Genomic DNA, 23,996 nt, shown 5'->3' on the forward strand with positions numbered 1-23,996 from the left:
CCCGCGTTTATCGAGGGCGCAGTTGGTAGAATTTTGTACTATAAACTCTTCTATCGTGACTCTTCTTTTCACATGCACTTGCACATTATTGTTAAGGCAGCTTTGTTCACGTGTATCCAGGTGTGACTAAAAGTAACATCGAAAATTTAACTTATCTAGTAGAGCAGTTAGAGTGAACTGACACTCAAATTATTTTATACATTACTTGATTTTACTTTTTCTGATTTCAAGTACTACTGTTTGAAGCGATACTTTGTGTTTCTGGTATACACAACCAGTACATATGTCGGTGTACTAACTGCTTCGTCGCTGGTCTTGATACTAGGGGAGCCCCGCACTTGTACTTGGGGCTGTAACCTGTTTTGGCTTGGGAACACGCTCAGTAATAACGCACACGGGACAGAAAAACATTCATATTTTCATACTTACACTCAAAGGAAACCGCCTGAGCACATCACATTCAGTCTCGTGAGGACCCAACTGCATGACGTGCACAGTCTTCATGTACAACGCTTGATGCACGACCGGTTTTTGCAACTCTTGGAGTCATATGGCAATGAGCGGTCTCCTATAGACCGGCCTGATCAGTAAATTACAACAGGTGTTGGACGGTGTATAAAAGCTGTCGCTGATTGTTTCACGTGTGGCTCATTTAACCACGCCATACCAACAGATATAGTTTGTTTCTATATATAGTTTGGTCTCGGTCTGTTTGGGGTTTTCTAGGTTTTAATCAGTGATATTTGTTATTCATGTGTTTCGATTATTTGCGTTGACATCTAAGTTTTGTTTGTAATGCCGGATTTCATTACATAGACAAGAATATTAATATTGAGAGTGTCCCAGTTTATATTGGTCATTATGACCTTGTTATATTTCAATGGATATTCTTTTCAGAACACGTTTCAAATAACATTTCAGAATATTGGAATACCCAAACACTAATTGAATGTGTACTATATGTCTGTACCTTGCTTTTCATCCTACTAAAATTGATTCTTCTAAAAAGATTGAGTGAGATAAGATTTTGAGTCACGTCCGCATATTTCAGGAATAGCGTGACGTGCAGATCGTTTACTCGCCGTTTATTAACTGTACATTATTGCAGAGTATGTATTTCGAAAAGTATAGAACGAGAGCATAAAACGTTACCTACGAGCACAAAAGAGGAAGCAGATCCCAGACAATAACCGATGTTTCATAATATACATTATTTATTTGGTCAAAAGACGTTTTGTCCAGTTTGTCACTTCTCAAACTCTAAGCTGTGTCTGTGAAACATGATGATCAATAAGCCCATGACTGAACTGGCAGATCATGGCCCTGTTCTTCTGTGTACGGCCTTTTAAACTGAATAGAACAATCCATTCATTTGAAATAAAGGTTATTACACTTAAGATTGATAAAGGTTCAAATAACTTAACAAAAAAAAACAAAAAACAACCTGAAATGCGCGCGCTTTATATTCTATAGTCTCAGAAACGTTTTAGAACTTAGTATGTTATAGCTATGTCGGAAACTCACAGTCTAAACAGAAAAGTTCTACTTACAAGATTGCAATAAAAAAGGGTTACCCGGAATGCTGTACGTAAATACTGACGTTCCGAAGAAAAAAAAAGGTTTTATATATTGACTGAGGTCAAGTATCCCAAGCGAGGCATATACATGTTTCACCGTCTATCCTTCATTGTTTTAACATGTCTAAAGTGTATTTGAAATAAATAAAACTGGAAAACTAAACAAGGGAATGTGCAAACTGCAAATGCATTTTAATATTGTTTTCAAAGGGAAGTCTCAGCGGCAGTTGCAGACTAAATTACAATAGCATGAAGTTTTCAAACAATTATCCATACAACCGTATGTGCCATGGCACTTCACAGATCTATTTTATAGATGACTGAAGTTACTCAGAATGGTACATGTATTCGGATGACCAAACTGTTTTAGAGACATTTTTGAGGTTGCTCAGCTGAAGGTGACTGAACAAATTTTATGGATGATCAACTTCTTTATTTTCACAATATTCAATATGAGGTAGCCATCGAGGGGATGGCGAATCAACGACTGTCTGATCTCGTTTAGCGAAGCTAGAGGTAATATGCATAAGACCTATGGTAAGGTAAGTTAAAAATTTGAAGTTTTGGTATGGATTCTTCGTAGCTATTGTGAAAATTTTGAAAATAAAGAAGTTGATCATCCATAAAATTTGTTCAGTCACCTTTATTGGGATGACCGGACCAGGTTGCATCGTGGTCCACAAGGCAAATATTGTGCTAGTCTCCGATGCCTATGTGTGCGACTCTGCAGCAACTGTTATATTTCCTTTGACAGAAGGCTAGGGTAAATGTAGTTCCTCTTAATTTCATATGCCTTCTCAATAAAATTCACACATAATAGAAGTTTTGGTTTTCATAAATAACACTTAATGCGAACAATGCGACAATTATTACGGTTTTTGATTACAATGGCACAATATTCTTAGCTCTCGGGCACCACTGTTTCATCCATGAAATCCGCATTGGCTTATCGCAAACACAGTACTTTGCCTTCTCCCATCTACCCAGCAAAAACTTGATTTGCGAATCCTTAGTCCTTTGTTAAAAGCCACAATCAGCAATATTCCAGCAAAACGCAGCGATTTCTACCTACAATCATGTCAGGGCCAGACAATCTAGTGATCAAAATCAAGAGTCTACCTACATAACTGGTTGGTTGCAGAGTCAGTTGTTCAATGCTGCACTCACAAATATTACAGCATGTGGCAGCTGTCTGCAAGCCTCTGTGTTTGGACTGGGCAATACAGTGATCAACGAAACGAACATTGATCTACACAACTGGAATACAATGACATGTAAACCATTCAGCGAGCCTGACAACTTCCTTCCATTTGGTTGAGGAATGTTACAATAAGCAGGCGTTGCTGAAGACCAATTCTAACCCGGATTTTCACAGGTTTGGTCTACTAAAATATTTAGACTGTCAAAGGTGTCCCTCACAAGCTTCAAAGAGAGAAAAAAAAAACAAAAAAAAAAACAGCCATGTGTGGAACAACACTATATTAGTATCACAGAATGGACATGTTTTCATTCCTCTACAATGTATCTCCAAATTCAAGACATGCATGCACAACAGGTAGTGTAGCACAATTTATTCCAGGTTTGTCATTTTTCTCTTAAAATGTGATGGTGAGCAAGCATCACTTCCTAGATTGCAAACATTTTGCAAGTGTTAACCAGATGACATCAGAAAGCGGATTTGTTTTATTTGGTCATCTTTGTTTAAAGTCCTCGGTCCACAGTTGGTGATCGTACACATTAGTTAGCACTTTTTTTTTCAACTTTGTTGGCAATAAAGTTGCTTCATGTCCCAGTACCACTGATCAGAATTTAAATTACAGGTAAATACATGAGAAAGTTTGTTGCAGCAAAGATTAACGATAATTTACATCTTGTCCAGGTATTTGTCAAGTGGTGGTATTGTCTCACTGAGACCCTTGCGTTTCCTTGTCTCAGTAACAATGAGGCCTGGTTTAGAAGCGCAATCTAAGGGATCCCCAGGCATAACTTGCCAATGATCAAACACACACTGAGGGAAAGCCTGACCACCTGTTCCTGCACGAAGGGCTGATGTGAAACCTGAGGAATGAAGCAAATGAAGCAAATAATATTGAGAGTGACTGTCTCATTCAAAACACTTTTCTTCCTACCCAGTTGCCAAATAACTAATCACAGAATTTTCTTTCAAAGCTACTGAATGTTGTAAACAGTGGTAGCATGGACCCATTCACATCAGATAGACTCCTCACTTGACTTGGAAGTTGATCTATTACAAGCACTCGTGAATGGCAGGCTTCACTCTGACTTCAATGAATTTATCAAATTTTGTGTTTGAGAAAGATGTGAACATGTACAAATGAGTAGCATTCAAATGTCTCGATTAATACTGCACATAGCAATATATCAAGTCTGTGATAGCGGTTTCTAGATATTCTTCCATGAACCCTTCAATCAAGCAATTAGAACTAAACAATTATCCCAATGGCTAACCACTAACCCAAACGTAAGAAACATACCAAATGACTCGTTTACTGGAAGGTAAGCCTTCTGTTGGCTCATGGTGGTGCCAGTAACGTCGTTGTCTTCAAACACATGACCACGTCGTTTGTTCAACACGCCAAAGATTCCAGAGGCCGCAATACGGGGACACTGAAATATAACATGTTTTTAAATGTATTTCATGAAAGAAGTATTTTGAACTACTCTTAAGAGCCAACCAAATTAACTAGCCATCAACTGAACTGCTAGTACTTCAGTAAAGAGTACATACCTGGATTTCCACAAGGTAGACTGGTTCAAGAAGCCTGGGTTCAGCTGTTAGTGCAGAGGCATAAAACACTCTCCTGGCTGTAGGGATGATCTGACCACCTCCTCTATGGATGGCATCAGCATGGAGAGTCACATCGTGGATGTTCATACGTACACCTCTCATGTTCTCATCGCACAGAACTCCCTGCAAACAGGAATGTATGGTGATAAAGGCAACTCCAACACACGAGAAAGTGTTAGCAGTTAAGCAAAAGTAAACTTCAGATAGTTCATTAAGTAATTCATGACAGAGTCATTCCAATAAAGACTATCAAGGCAAACTGGGAATCTGTCCCGACAGATACCATACCCTGAATAATTCAGGATGGCCAAGATTCACCCAATAATATTCAGTTAACTGTTTTGATAATGTTTTACTAAATATATACTCAGTACAATCCTATTACAGCCCATGTTATTGAACATTAAGTAACAGGCTTCAAATTCAATTTAGTGGCATGCCCACCCAAAGTAATCTAAGTTCAACAACAAGAGTCATCTGAAGATATTTTGTCTTTCTCTCAAATATTAGAAAGAACATATCATCAGACAGTTGCTTGATGTTTATCTGGTCTAAGAAGTCTGGGTAAGAAGTCTGAATTTTGAACTCACATCCTTGGTGGCCCACTGAAATCCTGCCACAACACTGTCCTTGATTTCATTCAAATACTGGACAGCTTTGGTGCAGTCCACAAGCATGTTTGGGCCAGTTCCCTCGGGTCCAAAACTCCAGATTTTTCTGGCTTCAGTCACATCAAAATCAAACTTGTCTGCAAGCAAACGTGCCCTCTCTTTGAAGTCTTGTTTTGGTGTAACAACACCCTATAAAAGAAAATGAACAAGATTAAAACAATGAGTTCACTAACTTCCCCCCAAAACCACCCCTTTCTTTCATACCAAAGACTCGAGACTCTTCAAATGTTTACATTTATTTCTCTTTCCCCAGGTAGAACATTAACCATAATGTATTGCTGATAAATGAAGACAGAGCTAAAACCGTACATCATCAATAGCCTTTGGTAGACCATCAGGCATAGGAGCAGCTCTACAGTGAAGTCGATTGTGCTTGTTGGGGGACTTGGACAAGCAAGTGACACTGGACTCCTCAGTTACGGTTTCCCTGTAGGACACAACTGGGTCACTCTTCTTGATAGGGATACAGGCATGATCCTCCTCCAGATCCTTCAAGCAGATCTCAAGATGCAGCTCTCCAGCTCCAGCAATGATGTGCTCCCCAGATTCTTCAATCTGACACTGGAAACAACCATAACAATTTGCATGAACAGTGCTCAATCAGACCAGCTGTTTCACTATATCAACAATGTACTAACTTGAAGTAAATAGTGAGTGAGTGAGTGAGTGAGTTTAGTTTTACGCCGCACTCAGCTATATGGCGGCGGTCTGTAAACAATCGAGTCTGGACCAGACAATCCCGTGATCAACAACATGAGCATCGATCTGCACAATTGGGAACCGATGACATGTGTCAACCAAGTCAGCGAGCCTGACCACCCGATCCCATTAGTCGCCTCTTACGACAAGCTGAGTCGCCTTTTATGGCAAGCATGGGTTGCTGAAGGCCTATTCTACCCCGGGACCTTCACGGGTATGAAGTAAATAGCTCGAACTAAACACTTCTGTTACAGATATTATAAACAATGCCTAAACAACGCCAAATTTGTGTGCTTACTTTGACAAACAATCATTCGAGTTTGTCATTTGGACATCCAAACCATGAAGCCACCTTGGGCAACAGAACTAGGTTGACAGAAAACAATTCTAAACAAGACTGGCTTCTATGACCTCTAGTATTTCAAGTACTGAACAAATTAACATTATATTTCTGCTTACATGAAATATTAAGGTAACACATATAGAAAATGTAACTGTCAATGCAAACATACCTGCACCATAGGGTCTGATTTGGCTAGACGTTTGAGACCTTCTACCAGTTTAGGCAAATCACCAGGGTTCTTGCACTCCACAGCTACTCTCACAACAGGACTCACGGAGAATTTCATCACCTGAATAAAAAGTTCTTTGAATTGATCAAGTTACTTTAAACATTGCACAAACAATACAACTAAATTCACCACAGACACATTTTTAAGTTTGGACAGATTTGCACACCTTCAAGTTGTGGGCACTTTCGTAGGTAGTGATTGTTCCTGTCTTGACCAGGTACTGGTCAACTCCAACCAGACCACAGATGTTGCCGCTGGGTACATCCTCAATAGCCTCGGTGTATCTCCCCATCATCAGGATGGTTCTAAGGAAAATAAAGCACAAGGTCAAGCATCCACATCATAGCAAGATCACTTGTAAATGCACATGCATATTAAGACATTAAAAATCCAAACAAAGAACACATAGAAAAGAAACCTGACATAATACCAGAGTTTTTGCACTGAAACATGGCATAAAGACTTTCTTTTTTAAAGGGGCACTGATGCGGAGCGAGTAATGTTTCTCACCAACGGTCTAATTACGAAACCAAGCAGCAAATTGGTCAGCACCCGCTCCGTTGACCATGACGGACTAAGAGACTGGGCTCCTGTCCACATTAGCAGAATTTCTTCACCCTAAGAAGTGATGAGGCCGGATGCCACATGCCGTTACTTAAAAATATCCATGGTATTCCTTATCTGACTGTAACAAAATATCCCAGCAAAGTTTTTTTTCTGATGCCTGGATGGTATAGTGACTGATCCAATTTGATCCTACTTCTGTTTTTTACCTCGATATTTAATCATGTCATGTGAAAATATGATGTCTCAAATACACGTAGCAAGCCATTTGTTTCATATAAGTCCGAAAGATTGCAAAGCTTTATATTTATAGAGTTTTGAGGGTTGGCCCAGCCTTCATAAACATCATACGTACATTTTGGTAGCTACGACCCTGGTTTATTATCTATGATAATAAAAAAAAAAAAACACACAAAAGTTGATTTATCTGAATTCGTAAACTAATAACAACGACAGCAAATACCTATATGCATTTCTTGTGTAACAACGAAGTTCCTCAGGCTGCATGCAACACAGATTACATCTTCCTTGCTGTAACTCGTGTTTGATGGTATATACGTGCACAGTTTATTTGTCATCATTCACTTAATGGTCAGTTAATAAATTTATGACGGGTATAAATGGTGGTAACATCACTAAAATTACTCGACAAAGGTTCCCATTTGGCATTTCTCCTGTCTCGAGTAAATACTCAACATTATAAATTAAGGTCTGTAGTGGCAAATGTATTGAATGTTATGTAATATGTGCATGTAAGTGATGCAAGAGGGTTTATCAGCTGAGTAACATTAACAAACATCGATCAAAGGATTAACCGATATCACACTGATTAATTACTTCCCCAGCAGATTTGTCAAAAAGGCAGTGTTTATGAGTGTAGATTTACATACTCTATACTGAATACACCCTGTCGCAAAGTACAAGTGTAAAAACATCCTTCCTACAAAGAATTAACCACCACTGCCTTGATGGATTCATTGTTGCTCATTTATTGGCTAACTAATGGCAGACATCATACAGCTAGTTGCCAGGTGTGCTGTCCTGGGTGACCAGTGAGATTACGTATACACCAGTGTGAAAAATTCTCGAACTATGTGTGACTTTTTTGCATATTAGACTGTTGAAAGACACGAGACATAGTGCAGGATTATTTACCTGCTGCAGATGAATGGAATATCGTTCTTTCATGTGGATATTGATGGATACATTCCTGAATGAGGTAATAGCCTGACATTGTTGCTATAAGTTTAGTCTGTCTTAAATTGAATATTTGCATTTTGTTTTAATTTATTTCTTGTAGCATTCAGCAGAATCTGTATTACAGAAAACATGCACTAGGTCGCGAATAGAGGGTGTGTGAAATATGATTCATGTTGGCAATCTGCACAATGTTTAGATACTAAAATCATGTTAGAAATTCACTGTAAGAATAAGCACACCATGTGGGTTTTTTTTTTTTAACTTTCAAAATGCATACAAATGTGACAAGGAACTAATTAGGTTTATAAGACAAAATATACAGATGTACAATGACTTTGTTATTTTTCAGTCCTAACGGGGTTTTTTTTATACCACAGGCAGATGAGTAAACTTCAAGGTGTTTGATTTGTTTCCATAATAACGAAGTAAAATGACTTCATCTTTGTTGATTAGTCTACACATTAACTATCAATTGCGCATATGGAAGGCGCAGCAGAGATCACGAACCAGTCACAAATTCTCGGACATCATCCGGGTACTCACGGGAGAAAAACAATAACAAAAGTAACCACCAGTCCATGGACATTGCTCCACATCAGTGCCCCTTTATCAACTGAGGACGTTTTTAAACCAACCTGGAAAAATATGTTCAGTGCATTTTCGATGACAATTTTCCATTCTAATGGACAGGAACTGGACATACCATGAAGATATCGTATAACAGCACAATTACTTTTCCACCAATATAAAAGTTTTGTTTCCAAGTTCTGTCAACATGTACTTTCCTACCTTTTGGAAATTCTTATTGTTTGGTCCTGTGTCAACAAGAATTGGGAGTTTATTTCTAAACTTCTCACCTCTGAATGTTCTTGCAGTACAGATCCACCTTGCTGCCAGGGACATAGTTGGGTCCCATAATGCGCACCTTCTGACCAGTGCCAACAGTACCAGAGAAGACACGTCCAAAGGCATAGAAGCGCCCCTTGTCCGAGGTGGGCACCATCTTAGACACATACATCATCAAGTGACCTTTCGGGTCACACTTCTTGATACCTGAAGAATGTTTTTAAAAACCATGTGTTAAAAGTCTGCCAATTTCATATGAACTACTCAAACATTTCATGACGTAGTAATTAAGTTCACTTGGTTTCATCGGTTTCATAAATTAAAGACAGTGCCTACCATAGCAAAATCTGTCGACATTGTCAACTAACATTTTAAAAAGTCAGTGTTCATTCTAGCCTTAAGAAAAAGTGGGCCCATTGCCAACCTGTAATCAGCTATAAGGGCCATTTAGAAATAGAGTGTGTCATGTCAAATTGCTGTGACTTGATAGACATACAGTACCTAGTAGTACCTAATTTGAGTTCACTTAGATAATGATTACATGCCATTCAGAAAGTGGTCAAATGCAACATGTCATATTTTAGATTGAGTGTGCCAACACGGCCCGCCAGTATTTTTAAAGTGCGCAATATAAAGTTTCAGTGCATGAATGGTGCATGGGTGTGGACTGGAATGAACACTGAAAAGTAAGCATGCATGAATCACCATCAACCTTCAGCAATGACTGACAGTCTCAACTTAATATCACCAAAATCAGATCCCCATAGGAGAAATCCCAACAGCTGACACTTTTTCTAAAAGATTGATACAATAAACAATGACATTTCTCTTCTAAAAAAAGATCACCAGAAAGTTCTGTACAGTAAGCAATTATGAGTTTACACCATATTTAGCCATATGAAAACAATATCATAGGTAATGACAATAGAATAGGCTCTCTAGGGAAATCGGCAATTAAATCTCACCCATAGACATGCTGTGGGAACGCTTGTATTGACACCATTAAAGTGACTATGATTTCATGCCTCCTTTAGCAATATTCCAGCAATATCATGACAGGGGACACCAGAAACAGGCTAAATATGTACCTAAATCAGGAATGGAACCTGGTTCTTCAGCATGACAAGCAAACACCTCAACCATAATAATAATATTCAATGAAAGAAAAATATTTGAAGTTCTTATATCGATACAGAAATGTCAACATCCTGAGGTTATGTGCACATTGCCAGCTACACACAAAGAGTAGTATGTGTTCTATGGAAGTTAGTGAGTTTAGGTTTACGCCGCACTCAGCAATGTTCCAGCTATATGGCGGCGGTCTGTATGTAATGGAGTCTGGACTAGACAATACAGTGATCATCGTGAGCATCGAGCTGCGCAATTGGGAACCAATGACTGGTCAACCAAGTCTGTGAGTTTGACCACCTGATCCCGTTAGTCGCCTCTTATGACAAGCATAGTCGCCTTTTATGGCAAGCATGGGTTGCTGAAGGCCTATTCTATCCCGGGACCTTCACAGGTCTCTATGGAAGTTAGTATTTGCTGAGATTGAAGTGTATTGAAGTCAACACCTAACTCCTGAAGCTTTGATATCGATGAGTCAAGTCAATCAAGGTTTCAATAGGGCAGTCAAAGTTCAATCAAGGTTAAGCTGATGTCACATTCTAAGGAGTTGTCCTCAGCAAAGGAGTGATTATGGTTTTATGTCACTTTTCGCCATACTCCAGCAATATCATGGCAGAACACAAGAAATGGGCTTCACAAACAGTACCCTTGTGAAGAATTAAACCCAAGTCTTCTACAAAAACAGACATTTTACCATCAGGCTACCCCACAACTCAAGTTCAAGTCCTTCTCAGAGGTACTGTGGGTAAACGACATGTTAGTCAATTTGACCATTAATATTAGTTTCAATTCGTCTTCAGGACAGAAAATGAAATGCAGTCTAAATGTGTTTAGTTGTTCACCTGAAGCAGCTTCATCATCAAGGGGACCTTCGTACAGGAGCTCCATTCTGTAGTGCTGAGCAGTCACTGGAGAGGGCAGGTTGAACACAATCATCTGCAACATGGCGTCACCAGCAGGGAGCCACTTCCTCATGAAGGTCTGGAACAATGATTTAACAGTAACAATTACATCACTTCAAGATCTAGAAACTGATCAGACATGAGTATTGTACTACTCAGCTGGCCACTTGATTCTTCCTGTGTTAAAAGTATCTCTAAGGTAAGAACATGATAGGGGGGAGTTCTGCTGTTACTGTTCCGTTCAGCAAATCCTTTGTTCAGTTGGTAGCAATAAAATTTCTGATTTGAAATTTCTGAATAAAACCTTTTCAATACTGATGGGCACTGCACATCAAGTTAAATTAATGGACCCACCATTTTGAGAAAATAGAAGCATACAGTAAGTGCTGCAAAGTTAGAAAAATACTGTGTCTGGAATTTTTTTCCACAACACGATCCAACAACTTGTTAAAATGACATGCAAAAAATTGTTTGGTCACCTTGAGGAGGGGTTTTCCTTCCAAGTCTCTCTCCTCAGATGTTAGGGGCACCTTCAGCTTGTCAACCAGTTCCAAAGCTTTATCCTTGGTTTCGTTCATGCATGTTTTGAACACCTGAAATGCAAAAACATTGTCAATTTTCTCTTAATTCTGCTAGACCCACCCACCGCCACAAAGACCAAGTAAATTTCCTTAATGGTGATGGAAGGCTCTTTATCTTCCACTCACCTTGTAGATTGGATCCAGGATGTACTGGGTGAAGCCTCTCTTGGCATCTGCAGGTACACTTTGATCTGTCTTCTTGTACCACTTCTTTTCCTTCTTGCTGTAGAACTGGTCACCCCAGAGTCTCTTCATGATTTGTCTCTCTTCGATCTTGAACATGCTCACATACATGCGGGCAAAGTCCTTCAGGGTGAAGGCCCAGCCATGAAGACCTGCTCCAAATCCTACTGTCCCCTTGTTGGGACTCACCTACAAAATGATGATTATTGTTACTACTACCACTAATTCTCTGTTCCATTTTTATTTATACCCATGGTGCTGATGGTAAATCAAGGTTATGGATCAATGACACTAACTTTTCTGATTGATCATTTATTAAATTTGCTTCACTTATGTTGCTTGATTTTAAAAGTTTAAGATTTGTTGCTTTCCCACCATTGCCAAATGTAAAACTTCAAGCAAAGAAAATCATTCTTGTACACTTAGGATTCTGGAACAGTGTCTAAAATTGAGGCAAGTGAAGCCCCAGGATTGTATGACAGATCACATGAAACACTGTTAGCAAGCTGAACAGTCAATATGTTCCAATTACCAGTTCAAACATATTTATTTACTGACAGTCACACTAATTGTGGGAGTATGGTTAATTTAACAGAAAAAGGATGGTACTTATTCCTCAACACAAACAGCCACAATGTAATCATAGCAGGTCAGTATGTCATGAATATCAAACTGGTGAATGATTGAAATCTATTCATTCAAATTAAGAATACTCGTTACAATCTGTGATAATTGTGTACACAAATATAAACATACCTGAAGTTCATTGTTGAAGTTGTCAGGGTCATTAGGGTCTTCTTCCCCAGCATAGGTCGCAATGATGACATTAATGTCCTCAATGATCTTCTGGAAGGTCTGGTACATATCCTCAGTCTCCAGCTGGAGTGTCAGCAGGGCCAGATCCATCTTGTTCATCATGAGAACAGGCCGGATACGTTCAGTGATGGCCTGACGCAGAACAGTCTCAGTCTGTACACACACACCTGCAGAAAATAAAGCCATTTACAAGCTAATAAGCTGGCATACTCTAGTTTCTTAATCTGAGGCAAGAGGAGTAAAGACAGATGACTCTTCCAACAAAAGTGAGAGCACTTTGAATTTACAGGTATATGAAATTCAACTGGTATTTATACTTGCAGCCATTGTAACATGTGCAAGGACAGAGATACTATCTGCTACATAATACTCAACAGGTTAAGTCATACTGACAGGAAAGTGTTTATGTCAAATTCACAGACCTGAAACGCAGTCTACAACCACTAGAGCACCGTCTGTTACTCGGAGAGCAGCTGTGACCTCGGAGGAGAAGTCCACATGGCCAGGTGAGTCGATCAAGTTGATCAAGAAAGCATTGCTGTCCTTCTCCCACTGCTTTTCAGGCTTCTTAATGTAGCATGTGTCCTTGTCGGCAACCTCGTAGTACAGGGAGATGGCACTGAATAGGAAAGGATACTTAATCACAATGTCACAACAAAATGAATACTAACAAGAAGACCAAGTTATCAATATCCCCTACAATTGCAAAATACTCTTCATGATCCACTAGTTATGATATTGTCATATGTTTTGGTGTGAACATGTCAAAGTGGAGGGAGAGTACTGTAAGATTTCACAGTCCTGTTCCAGAAAAGAGCACTACCACCAAATTCAGTGAAAGTCGAAACTTGTTGCCATAGAAACAAAAAAAAAATTAGTTTAACCAGAAATCCGAAACTACCAAAAGGCACCAGTACACCAACAGACATATGTGCAATGTTTGGTGAAGAAATAGTGAATAACCAATATAAATTTCAGTCAGTCAAACTTGTTGCTAAGGAAACAAAATATTAGATTCATACACTGGAGTAACCCCCAAAGGACACATCTGTGAATCATGGGAACCTGTGTAGCACGTTTGATAAAGCCTGCATGTATAGTCTGGGAGACTTGCTCCAGACAAGATGTTGTCCTCAAAGTCACAACCCGAGTCATGTTTCTTCAGAAACAGCTAAACAATAAATTTGTATCTGGTCGAAACCCCAAAGGTAAATCTAGTTGACATGTGTACAAGTTTGGTCAAGCTTATCATGAAAAGTTTAGGAGATATGCTTCGGACAAAGAGCGACACACCCACGGATGGACGGAACTCATTTCCATACATTGAGGGGGAATCTGGGATAATAAATATCCTCGACAAAACTAGTTAAGGATATATATAAATTTTGAAATTATGAATAATGTTCTATTTATTCACTAACATACTGATCAAATATAAAAATACCAATATCCCTAACTTATTTTGTCCAGTATATTAAACACCATTTTCCTACACATTGACTTGAAATATCGTTCACTTTGCCAACTCAAAAATAACCAAACTTACAATGTTTCAAACTTCATTCATCATTTACAAACTTACGTGGACTTAATGGTGATGCATCTTTCTTGTTCGTCCTTCCTGGTATCGGTGAACCTGGTCTCACCAGCCCTGGAACTGGCAATGATACCAGCTTTGCTGACCAGAGAGTCTGTCAGCGTAGACTTGCCATGATCAACGTGAGCAATCACAGACATGTTTCGGATATTTTTCTTTTTGTCCATGATGTCACGGATCTGATCTATAGTGAAGTTCACCTGAAAATATTTAGAGAAACAACATACAACAGTGTCACAATGTAGCTACAACAGCATACATATCTGACACCATGACAGAAGACCTAAAAATTATGGGACACCATATAGCCAAAACTACTTCCCACATTGACTTTGTTGGCAATAATTAATGTACTAGTGTTCACAGGATCAACAAAGAAAATTAAAATCCTGCATGCTCAGTTTTACACAATTTCAATTAACACTTTGAATGCCTTGTCAACATCAACATCATTTTTCCTTTGTCAAGGTCATCAAATGGGACACTTTATTGAGAAATTGGTAAATGATTGGACTGCCAACTTTCATGAACTACACGACATTGGCTCTTCTTTCACAACTCATATTCAGAGTGATCTACAACTTGCAGAAGCAGTTTTGTGTGAAAAAGGCCAATAGTATTTAATTGTTAAGTTACTATGGCTACTTGTAATTTGAAGATGGACAGTGTTTGTCATAAAACTCTTTGAGTTTCACACAAAACGTCAGTACATTGAGGGAGTTAGTCCTGGTAGTTGGGTGGGTCCTTAGTGCACAGTGACTTTGCAAAATATTAAATACTGTCAAGGTTTTTAGTTTCTAACTACTAGTCCCTACTAATAAGATCAAAAGACTTTTACCCATTAAAAGTTAGTCAGGTGTGTGTGTGCAATTAATTTAAACTTTAAGTGACCAGCTGATGACAGATGACAGTGTTGGACTAATTTTATCCACAGATCAACTTTAACAAGTGTCAGTGACCTTTTGGCATTTCTGAAGCGTTGTGGTTCCATAAAATGTCTGTAACTAAGACGATTTCTTGTACATATACCTATCATAGAAAACAATACTTGGATGCTTAACTTTATGACAGGGGGGTGTAAGTGGGTAAGTACGCAGATATCTTCATAACCTGAAGACATGTTAACTTCATGTAACTGGGGCAGACATTACGCAGGCCTGAGATCTGATAATGTCGCACTTATGATAATGTATACATCTAGAACTACATAATAAGTAACACGTAAACGATCGTTTTATATATGTCAGTTGTCATTGTTAATATATAATTGTGTATACGATCGTGTTTAAATCCATCAGTCTACGTCATTTCGGAATATTGTGTAAGAGTCTGACCATGTTGACAACACAACAAAATATGGATAGCTATATCTCACTAATTATAGGTTTTAGTACACTTAAATACAGCAAACATGGTGATCAGAGGCTAAACTTTCAATATAAGGCTAAAATATCATAAGATGAAGCTTACCATCTTGGATCGAGTTTCGATTAGACAACCCCGCTTTCTGAACAGTCGTCTTTTCGGGGAACCCGAATGGAAAAGGCAGAATCTTGCTCACGTGACGTCACTTGTGAAATTTCCGGTGCCACGTTTTGGGAGAAATTACAGAATGAGAGGCGCGAGGATTCACAAAATCTTTCAAATATTATGTTATTAGACTCAGTATATTTTGTGACATTAACAGATCGTATCCACTGGTACAAAATTACGAAACTTTAATGTTTCGTGAGGTACGCAATACACTCTAATTGCTGCTTCATGAAGTCTTGGTTTTAGTAACTGCCAATGAAGTCAAATCCTTTCGCAACGTCATGCATGCGTGTACGTATCTGAAAAAATATAATTTTCAGCATTATAATTGTTTGATGCAGGTATTAGTAAGATAGGTAAGTAATGTTTTGCTTGTTTTTTTCGTTTGTTTGTTTTCTAAATTTTATTTATTTTTACTTATTTTTTAATGGAAAGCGCCGATATAACCTAAAAGCAGATGACACCTTTTCAACACTTTTGCGTACTTTTGCTGCCATCAAATATTTATCTGGTACATGGATGCCGCGTTTACAATATACATAAAATACACTATTCTTCTTTTATCTTGAAAGAGAGACAAATAAAATGTCCCTGAGCTTTTGTGATCACATGGTCTTGTATTCTCTGTAAACAACATAGCAATCTACTTCAGTTTACTATACTGCATTTTGATATGGTTGGACCGTTTGTTGCGTAACGCGCAAGTCTGGACCAGACAATCCAGTGATAGCATGAACATCGATCTACGTAACATTTATGCCATGCATCAACTAAGTCGACGCGCCTGACCACCGAACTCCGTTTGTCGCCAGTTCTAGTCCCGAGTATCAAGAGTCACGGGTTGAAGCAATGTAAGCCATCGGTGATTGTGATCTATCTCAGTCCGCTTGTTCGTGCAATTAACCATTGATTGCCTTGCTCATATTTGGATTTTTAATAAAAGACTGGACCTACCATTTAACTTTTGTCGTGTTTCGCTATTTCTATCCATTATTATTTGAAAATAAAGTGTGTCCACCTTGTTATATTGTTATATTATAAAATGATTCATCTCCTGAATACTTATTTATTAACTCAAGCAAAATCTCTTCACTTCAAACCCTGAAACCAAATAAGCAACCAAAAGTAGAAATACTGCCAGGTATTGCTTTTAACGGCATCCCCCTCTGTTGTCTCGATATTTTTTCCATAAAGAAAACACGATGTTGATATTTTAAGGAAATAGACTGAAATTAAGAAAAAAAGACGTTTCCAATAAACTAGAAGCATGTTAGAAAACTGTGAACGGTTTGCAAAGTCGAATGCCTGGGCTTAGATTTTCGAAGCTCTCTTCACGCTAAGATAGTCGTAAGTTAATGATAATGAATGGCACTTACGATTATCTTAGTGCTAACCGAGCTTCAAAAATTTTCACCCTGAAGTGTGTGGTTTGGGACTATGTTTACAGTAAATGAAGTATAACCAACCGACAGGCGTGCCTTGTGTTGGGACATCTGTGGGTGTCACGTGATTGACAAATACCGCTGCATGTTCATTTTTCAACCTACTTTTAAGAGGAATTTACACAGAAGATCATCGTCCGCTTTTCAGAAATTTTATGTTTAGTTATGTTATGGTTGTTAAATAGGGCATGATTAAAATTACACTGCATATTGTACAGATCTATTTTAAGGCATGACATGAGTGAATAGAAATATGCAATCCAATCTGTCACGTTCTCACCTATAATACCTATTCGTGATCGCGTGAGCTGAAGGAAGCAATGATACTGAAACAGCTATCCGTATTTTGTATCGTGGGATTTACCTCAAGATATGCCAGTACTTGTGGAAGATCGCACAGTTTATCAACACTATTTTCAGTAATTGTGATTACACAATCGCTTCAGATACTAGTATCCAGTGTGTTTAGTGGGATTCCGAACAAAGTGTCACTGGCTAACATTTGGTTGAAATCGTCATTTCCTTCAATTATTTAGCTTGAGTTTATGTTTTCTTACTTACATTCGGAGGTGTTATTTTAATGCCATCAACGGGAAAATGTAACACTAGGTATTGATAAACCATGTAGAGTTTTTTCGAAATACATGTCACCTAGGCAACATTGGTTCACGATATTTTAACAATACATGTAACACGAATTACCTTTTGGGAATATTTACTAACTTTTGCTGTAGACAGGGAACCGACTGTCGACCTCTGACTGACCCGCTAGGTCTACTGTAAATAAGTGAGTTAGTAACCTGATTAAATAAGCTCATATAAACACAGGTCGTAAGTTCCATGGTGAATAACTCATTGTGTTATTGTTCACAGCCACGTACGTTACATACCGTCACAACCCAATAGGTAAATTATAATTATTCTTTTTTTAGGAAATGCCCTGTGTTATAAAACAGAGACGTTGAAACCCGGGTGCTTAAACGGTGTCTGATGTATAATTGTGTATTATTTCCCATAGCAAATACATATTTGATTTTTAAAAGTATACGCAAGCATTGGTAATTAATGTGAAGTCCAGTTGTTTCCTCTTGCCCTCCATTTGCTTCAGCTTGCGTCGCCACGTACATAGACGTGTGTAAAGTATATGTTTTCCATGTGAGAAGTCATGAGGTTTCCTTGAAAGAATGTCCCCAGACAGTTGTCACATGAGATTAAATGGATGGGATGTTCAGGAACAGGGACTTGATTAATGCATGTCATCGGATTAAGTTGTTCATTTACGTGGATCGATGCTCATGATATCAATCACTGGACTGTCTGATTGACAGTTTCGTTTTATAGATGCCTCCGAAAAGCTCAAATGCCGATGCGGCTTTAAAAAAATCAAAATAAGTTGGAGAGAGATAATTAAGTTCATGAAAAGGACAGTGATTTACAAAAAAAAAAACCAAAACAAACTGCAGGGTCACTTGGGTTTCCGTACTGATACATTGTGAGAGTAAATGGTGTGTTCTTGTCGGGAATGATGCAGTCTGATGTTTTGTGAGAGTAAATAGTGTGTTCTTGTCGGGAATGATGCAGTCTGATGTTTTGTGAGAGTAAATAGTGTGTTCTTGTCGGGAATGATGCAGTCTGATGTTTTGTGAGAGTAAATAGTATGTTCTTGTCGGGAATGATGCAGTTCAGATGTTTTGTGAGAGTAAATAGTGTGTTCCTGTCGGGAATGATGCAGTCTGATGTTTTGTGAGAGTAAATAGTGTGTTCTTGTCGGGAATGATGCAGTCTGATGTTTTGTGAGAGTAAATAGTGTGTTCTTGTCGGGAATGATGCAGTCTGATGTTTTGTGAGAGTAAATAGTATGTTCTTGTCGGGAATGATGCAGTTCAGATGTTTTGTGAGAGTAAATAGTGTGTTCCTGTCGGGAATGATGCAGTCTGATGTTTTGTGAGAGTAAATAGTGTGTTCTTGTCGGGAATGATGCAGTCTGATGTTTCGTGAGAGTAAATAGTATGTTCTTGTCGGGAATGATGCAGTCGGATGTTTTGCATGTGTATACTAGTATATAAAGATAAAAATACGGATTCTTACAAATTCTATCTAATGTCAAATTCAGCTTGTGCTTTTCGGCTGGTTGTGTCCATCCCCAGTAGGTGAGTGAGTGATTCTAGTTTTGCGCTACACCTGGCGATATTCCAGCTATATGGCGGCAGTCTGTAAATAATCGAGTCTGGGCCAGACAAGTAATCAACAGCATGAGCACTATTGGGAACCGATGACATGAGTCAATCCAGTCAGCGAACCGGACTGCCCAATCCCGTTAGTTGCCTTTTACGAGTGGCATAGTCGCCATCCCTATAGTGTATTCACATAAAATGCATTACACTTCACAAAATACGGATACATGAATTAGGAGGTGTGTGTCTGTCATGAAGAATGTTATGGATTTAACCATAACAAAAGAAATGGAATTCGTTGTTTGCTGTGTGTTTTCAGCTAAAATCAATAACGAAACATGTTTAAAAATGAATATTTGAATTTTGATCTGTCCGATTTCGCAATAGGTGTTCTAATGTGTGTATAGTTTCTAGCTAGTTTCAACGAGGCAGATTTGTGATTGGTAACACAGCGAGAGAGTTGGGGATAAACATAAGGGAGATAATTCTGTCTCACTTGTTTATTGACAGTGTTGGAACTGATAACAAAGTTCTTTGAAGCGTTCACCAGAGAAAGAACACAATATGGATGTAGTCAATGAAACGGCGCATATAGCAATAAAATAAAATAAAATACAATAAAATAAAATAAAATAAAATAAAATAAAATAAAATAAAACAAAACAAAACAAAAGAAAATAAAATAAAATAAAATAAAATAAAATAAAATAATAAATAAGTAAATACACAACCAACTTTTCCGCTGAATTGATTCCAGGAATAAGTAAAGCATAAATGGTTGTGAGAGAAGTGATTCAGAGAATATCAGTTACTTCAGGCGTCCGCATAAGTAGATATGGATACCAAGCATCAGTATGACATTCCCATATTTTCATCAATGGGAAAGTATTAATGATGCATTTATTTATTATGTGCTTGACAACTGAATGAATTAACTGCTGTTAAATTTTATAATTTACCAAACCTCACAAATCCATGCAACAGTTCAATATATACATGTATGTTGGACAAATAGACATTTTGGCCTGGGTACTGGAGGTAACATTACACCACCCGATCTGTACCCGTTACAGCTTTATTTCGAGTTAATTCCCTTACTCCCGTGAGTGACAGCTAGACTGACTGAGGCAGTGAGTATTTTACTTCAAGGATATTAAAATTAATGGTGAACACAAATTAGAACTGTCAGTTAACTTTTAATATGCTGTTTTTAAAAATTCATGCTCAAGTTTATATATGAAACTGAACAGCTGTAGCAGGTGAGATCATTGATATCAATTCAATTAATGAACGTTGACAGCAGTTTAGTTTGGACTGATGAACGCTTTCGCAGTTTTGTATGATTGTAGTCAGTCTTGAGTATGAGTTCACATTCAATCATAAATCACACTGTTTTTTAACAAAGTGAACACAGATCAGAGAGAACTCACTGTATCAAAATATTTGGTCTTTTGTTCATGGGTATCTAGTTTGAACCAACATCTATTGTTTCAGGGGATTATTAACCTTGACTGGTTCATTAACTCAATATTATAGGGCTGGGTGGATGGTAGTCTGTCTCACAATGCCTGAACCACATTATTTTTCCGACTTCAAAGCCCTCTCTGCACTGCTAAAGCCTTAAATTAAGCAAGTCTAGATTTCCTCAGGTTCTGAATCTCTGGTCTCCCTGGGGCTCCTTTTCAATTTATATGTGTTTGTTTGTTACTATCAAGCATATATTCCCATTTTCTGGTGTCCCCCGCCGCGTGATAGTGCTAGAGTATTGCTAAAAGCGGCGTAAAAGTAAACTCACTCAAACATATATTCAGAGACTAAGCATTAGTCTAGGTGGATAGGAAGACCCTGGGGAATCGCACTTGGGTTTTCAGCGTGACGAGAGAACGCTTTACCCACAAGGCTGCCGCACTGTCCCTGACAGTCACGGTGAGTGAAAAAGATAAAGGTGGTTGTTGTGAAACAAATGAGTTTTAAAGATGGGGGCACGTCCTCTGTATGGAACACGTACCTGACTCCCAAAACTCGGATGTTTAGCAGAGCGGTAAATGAGGCCAAGACCCCTGCTAACGTGGCTGAATAATTCAGCTTATAAAGTCAAACTTGATAGGTGTCACGTTGGTCACGTGGCAATAAATGTGAATATGGGTAAGTTAGGTTATGCATGTTGACCTCAAACAATGTTTCAAGTTTCAAATCACGACCCAATTCAGTTTTTTTGTGTGAACAGATTGGAATTTTCTTTTCTTGTCTTGGTCATATCAGGGAGACTATATATAGAGGTTGTAGATTATCCCTGGTCATATACTCGTTTCCTTATAAACTGAAATTTCATGGATTAATATAGCAATATAGATTAAAAAAGTGCACTCTGCTCTATGAAACAATTATTGTCTAAATTCCCTTTAGTGGCGTTCATTCATTAAAAGATATTCGACATGGAGCAGTGAAAAGAATATATGCATGTCTTAGGTCCAGAAACAGTGCATATAGTTGTTCACAAACTGGTCATTATATGGAGCCAATGGAGACTATTTTCAAGTCTACTATTAGCAACGTCACCCGGTCAACGTAGACACTTGTGACTGGGATAGGTCTTGCTACCAATCAGCGTCCTTGGTGTTTGACGTGTTTTCGTACTGATATAATGCAACCAGTCACACATTCGCAAGTACTAAATTTTGCCAGTGATAGACAAACAATATCACATTAGGTGTTATTGAGGATGACTTAATTACAAATAAACAAATATTTCCGACTATGTAAACCACAATGTTCCGAGATAAATGTACGAAACTAACCCAAAATATGCCAGCTCTGCTGCTTCGTTATTATCATGTCTGACATTTATGATGGTGATGCGAATCGTGCATCCGTAATCAGATGCAGGTAATACGGGGAAGAATTTCGAACATTATTTATTTTTTTTCACAAACTTAATCTATCATGAAGATCATGTGAGAATATCTTCCTGGAAAAGTCGAAACTCGCGATGTTTGTAAAAGCAGGTGCTTCGAGGACCATTCCATCCTTGAAGACAGGTCCAACACATTGTGATTCATAGGGTTTTGTTTCCGATACCTAGTGATTGAGAAACTCTGTGTATCTGCATGGTTTGTATCGTATTTTTAACAAGCATTATATTGCGGGAGAATTGTGAACTAATTTATCAAAACTATCTTCACGACAATGTCATGTAATGTTGTCGTGCAATCATGGTGTAATATGTCATGTCGTGTTACTTTGTCTCCAGTATAGTACAATACACTGGATTTGTTAGGAATAAACCAACGCTAGCTCTTATACTGGTCAGCGGTTGGTGTCTTGCTGCCGATGTGTAACAGCCCGCTAGATGATCTGGGACGTGCATTGTATACTGTGGAATATGTTCACCCTGTTCACTAATGCATTTGTAATGACTTTGAATAATGTGTTGATTAAATGACTTCCTAGTCTGAAGTCAGGTTGGTGATATTACAGACAGGTTGATGTATTTATGGTCCAGGTTCACTTGGACATACTCTGCACAATGCAGATAGAGATAAATAACTAACTATTATTTCACATATATATATACATATATCAACATATTGTCATTTGAGTGCCAAATTGATGGATCTAGTTTCTAACTTTCAATTCCTATACCAATATTGAAACCAAAGCAGTGAAATTTTGTGTGTTTGTTTACAAATACGGAAAAAAGTCTGGCCATGCAATGAGCCAACACCCATAAGTGTTATCACTGCAGTAGAAACTTCTTTGGTAGTCATGCTGAGGGCCTGGGTTTGGTATCCCACATGGGTACAATGTGTAAGCCCACTGCTGGAATACTGCTAAAAACGGAGTAAAAATACCATACTGACTCTTTCTTAGAAAGAGGTAAGCAGAGGTAGTTTGCTTGTATGTTATCAACAGTTGTTTGCAGTCATTACTTATGAACAGTCTGTGTAATGGCCTTTTAGGAGTCAGATCTGGCAGGTTTGGCTGAATATTGATGTTGTTACAATATGTGAGAACAGTGAAGTATGAAATATAGGGTCATAAGTCCTTGCTGTTAGTCCAAATATTAACACAAGCATTCCTTTATTCTTTGATCTAATCAAGGTAGCTGTCAACTGCTACCAACTGCCAACAAGCTTGTTTCTGTCCTCAACACATCATGCTGAACTGAACATCATACTAAAGCTTTCTATAAGTAAGCCATTTTTCTTCAAGACATGAAAATTTACTTGAAAATTCATGTACTCGTGTGTATTACAGTGTATGCAACAACCACTACCACCCAAAACAACCAAAACAAAACACACACCCCCAAGAAAAAACAGCAATGCAGAAGGGTACAGATGCATTTAAAATAAGTTTGACTTTATTTGGCATTATTTCTTAATTGCATATGTTGTATTATCAGAGTGCACTTTTTTCCCCAAACCTGATAGCAAAGATTATGATGTAAATGTGCACTGTGATGTTGAAAATATTTATTCCTTGTGTTTTTTGTAATGATAGTATGCTGTTGTATGGTAGTGGGGCAAGGGATGCTCGTTAGAATTAACAGATCTTTTCCACACTGACAAATACTCACTTTGGAAAGGGGTGATAGAGTAGCCAAGTGGTTAAACTTTAAAGCGTTCACTCATCGTACCAAAGACCCAGGTTCAAGCCTCATTTCTTTTTCAAATGCATGATATTGCTGGAATATTGCTGA

The 23,996-nt window shown here is 38.2% G+C and overlaps 3 protein-coding genes across 14 annotated transcripts in view; 1 reads left to right on the top strand and 2 right to left on the bottom strand.

The window, feature by feature from the left end:
- Positions 1-23,996, bottom strand: part of LOC137278103 (organic cation transporter protein-like) — a 512,032-nt gene that overhangs the window by 25,803 nt on the left and 462,233 nt on the right. The window lies entirely within an intron of this gene.
- On the bottom strand, positions 3,134-15,977 carry LOC137278102 (eukaryotic translation elongation factor 2-like). The gene is made up of 15 exons (XM_067810220.1): positions 15,616-15,977; positions 14,131-14,345; positions 12,971-13,167; positions 12,489-12,715; positions 11,676-11,921; positions 11,448-11,561; positions 10,909-11,047; positions 8,950-9,145; positions 6,495-6,633; positions 6,269-6,388; positions 5,367-5,618; positions 4,977-5,186; positions 4,327-4,509; positions 4,073-4,205; positions 3,134-3,635 (listed from the first exon to the last, which is right to left on the bottom strand). Exons 1-15 carry the CDS (start codon positions 15,616-15,618, stop codon positions 3,442-3,444), a joined length of 2,568 nt encoding a protein of 855 aa, XP_067666321.1. The 5' UTR covers positions 15,619-15,977; the 3' UTR covers positions 3,134-3,441.
- The window catches only part of LOC137278088 (amyloid-beta A4 precursor protein-binding family A member 2-like), a 136,327-nt gene continuing 134,435 nt past the window's right edge, over positions 22,105-23,996 (top strand). For 11 of the 12 annotated variants that reach the window (XM_067810178.1, XM_067810182.1, XM_067810188.1 and 8 more), the window contains exon 1: positions 22,105-22,180. The gene's annotated coding sequence lies outside the window, so the exon portion shown is untranslated. Of the gene's footprint in view, positions 22,181-23,395; positions 23,487-23,996 lie in introns of all 12 variants that reach the window. The other variant, XM_067810179.1, reaches the window with a different exon arrangement.

Source organism: Haliotis asinina, chromosome 3 (assembly GCF_037392515.1).
Source record: "Haliotis asinina isolate JCU_RB_2024 chromosome 3, JCU_Hal_asi_v2, whole genome shotgun sequence".
Classification (NCBI taxonomy): domain Eukaryota; kingdom Metazoa; phylum Mollusca; class Gastropoda; order Lepetellida; family Haliotidae; genus Haliotis; species Haliotis asinina.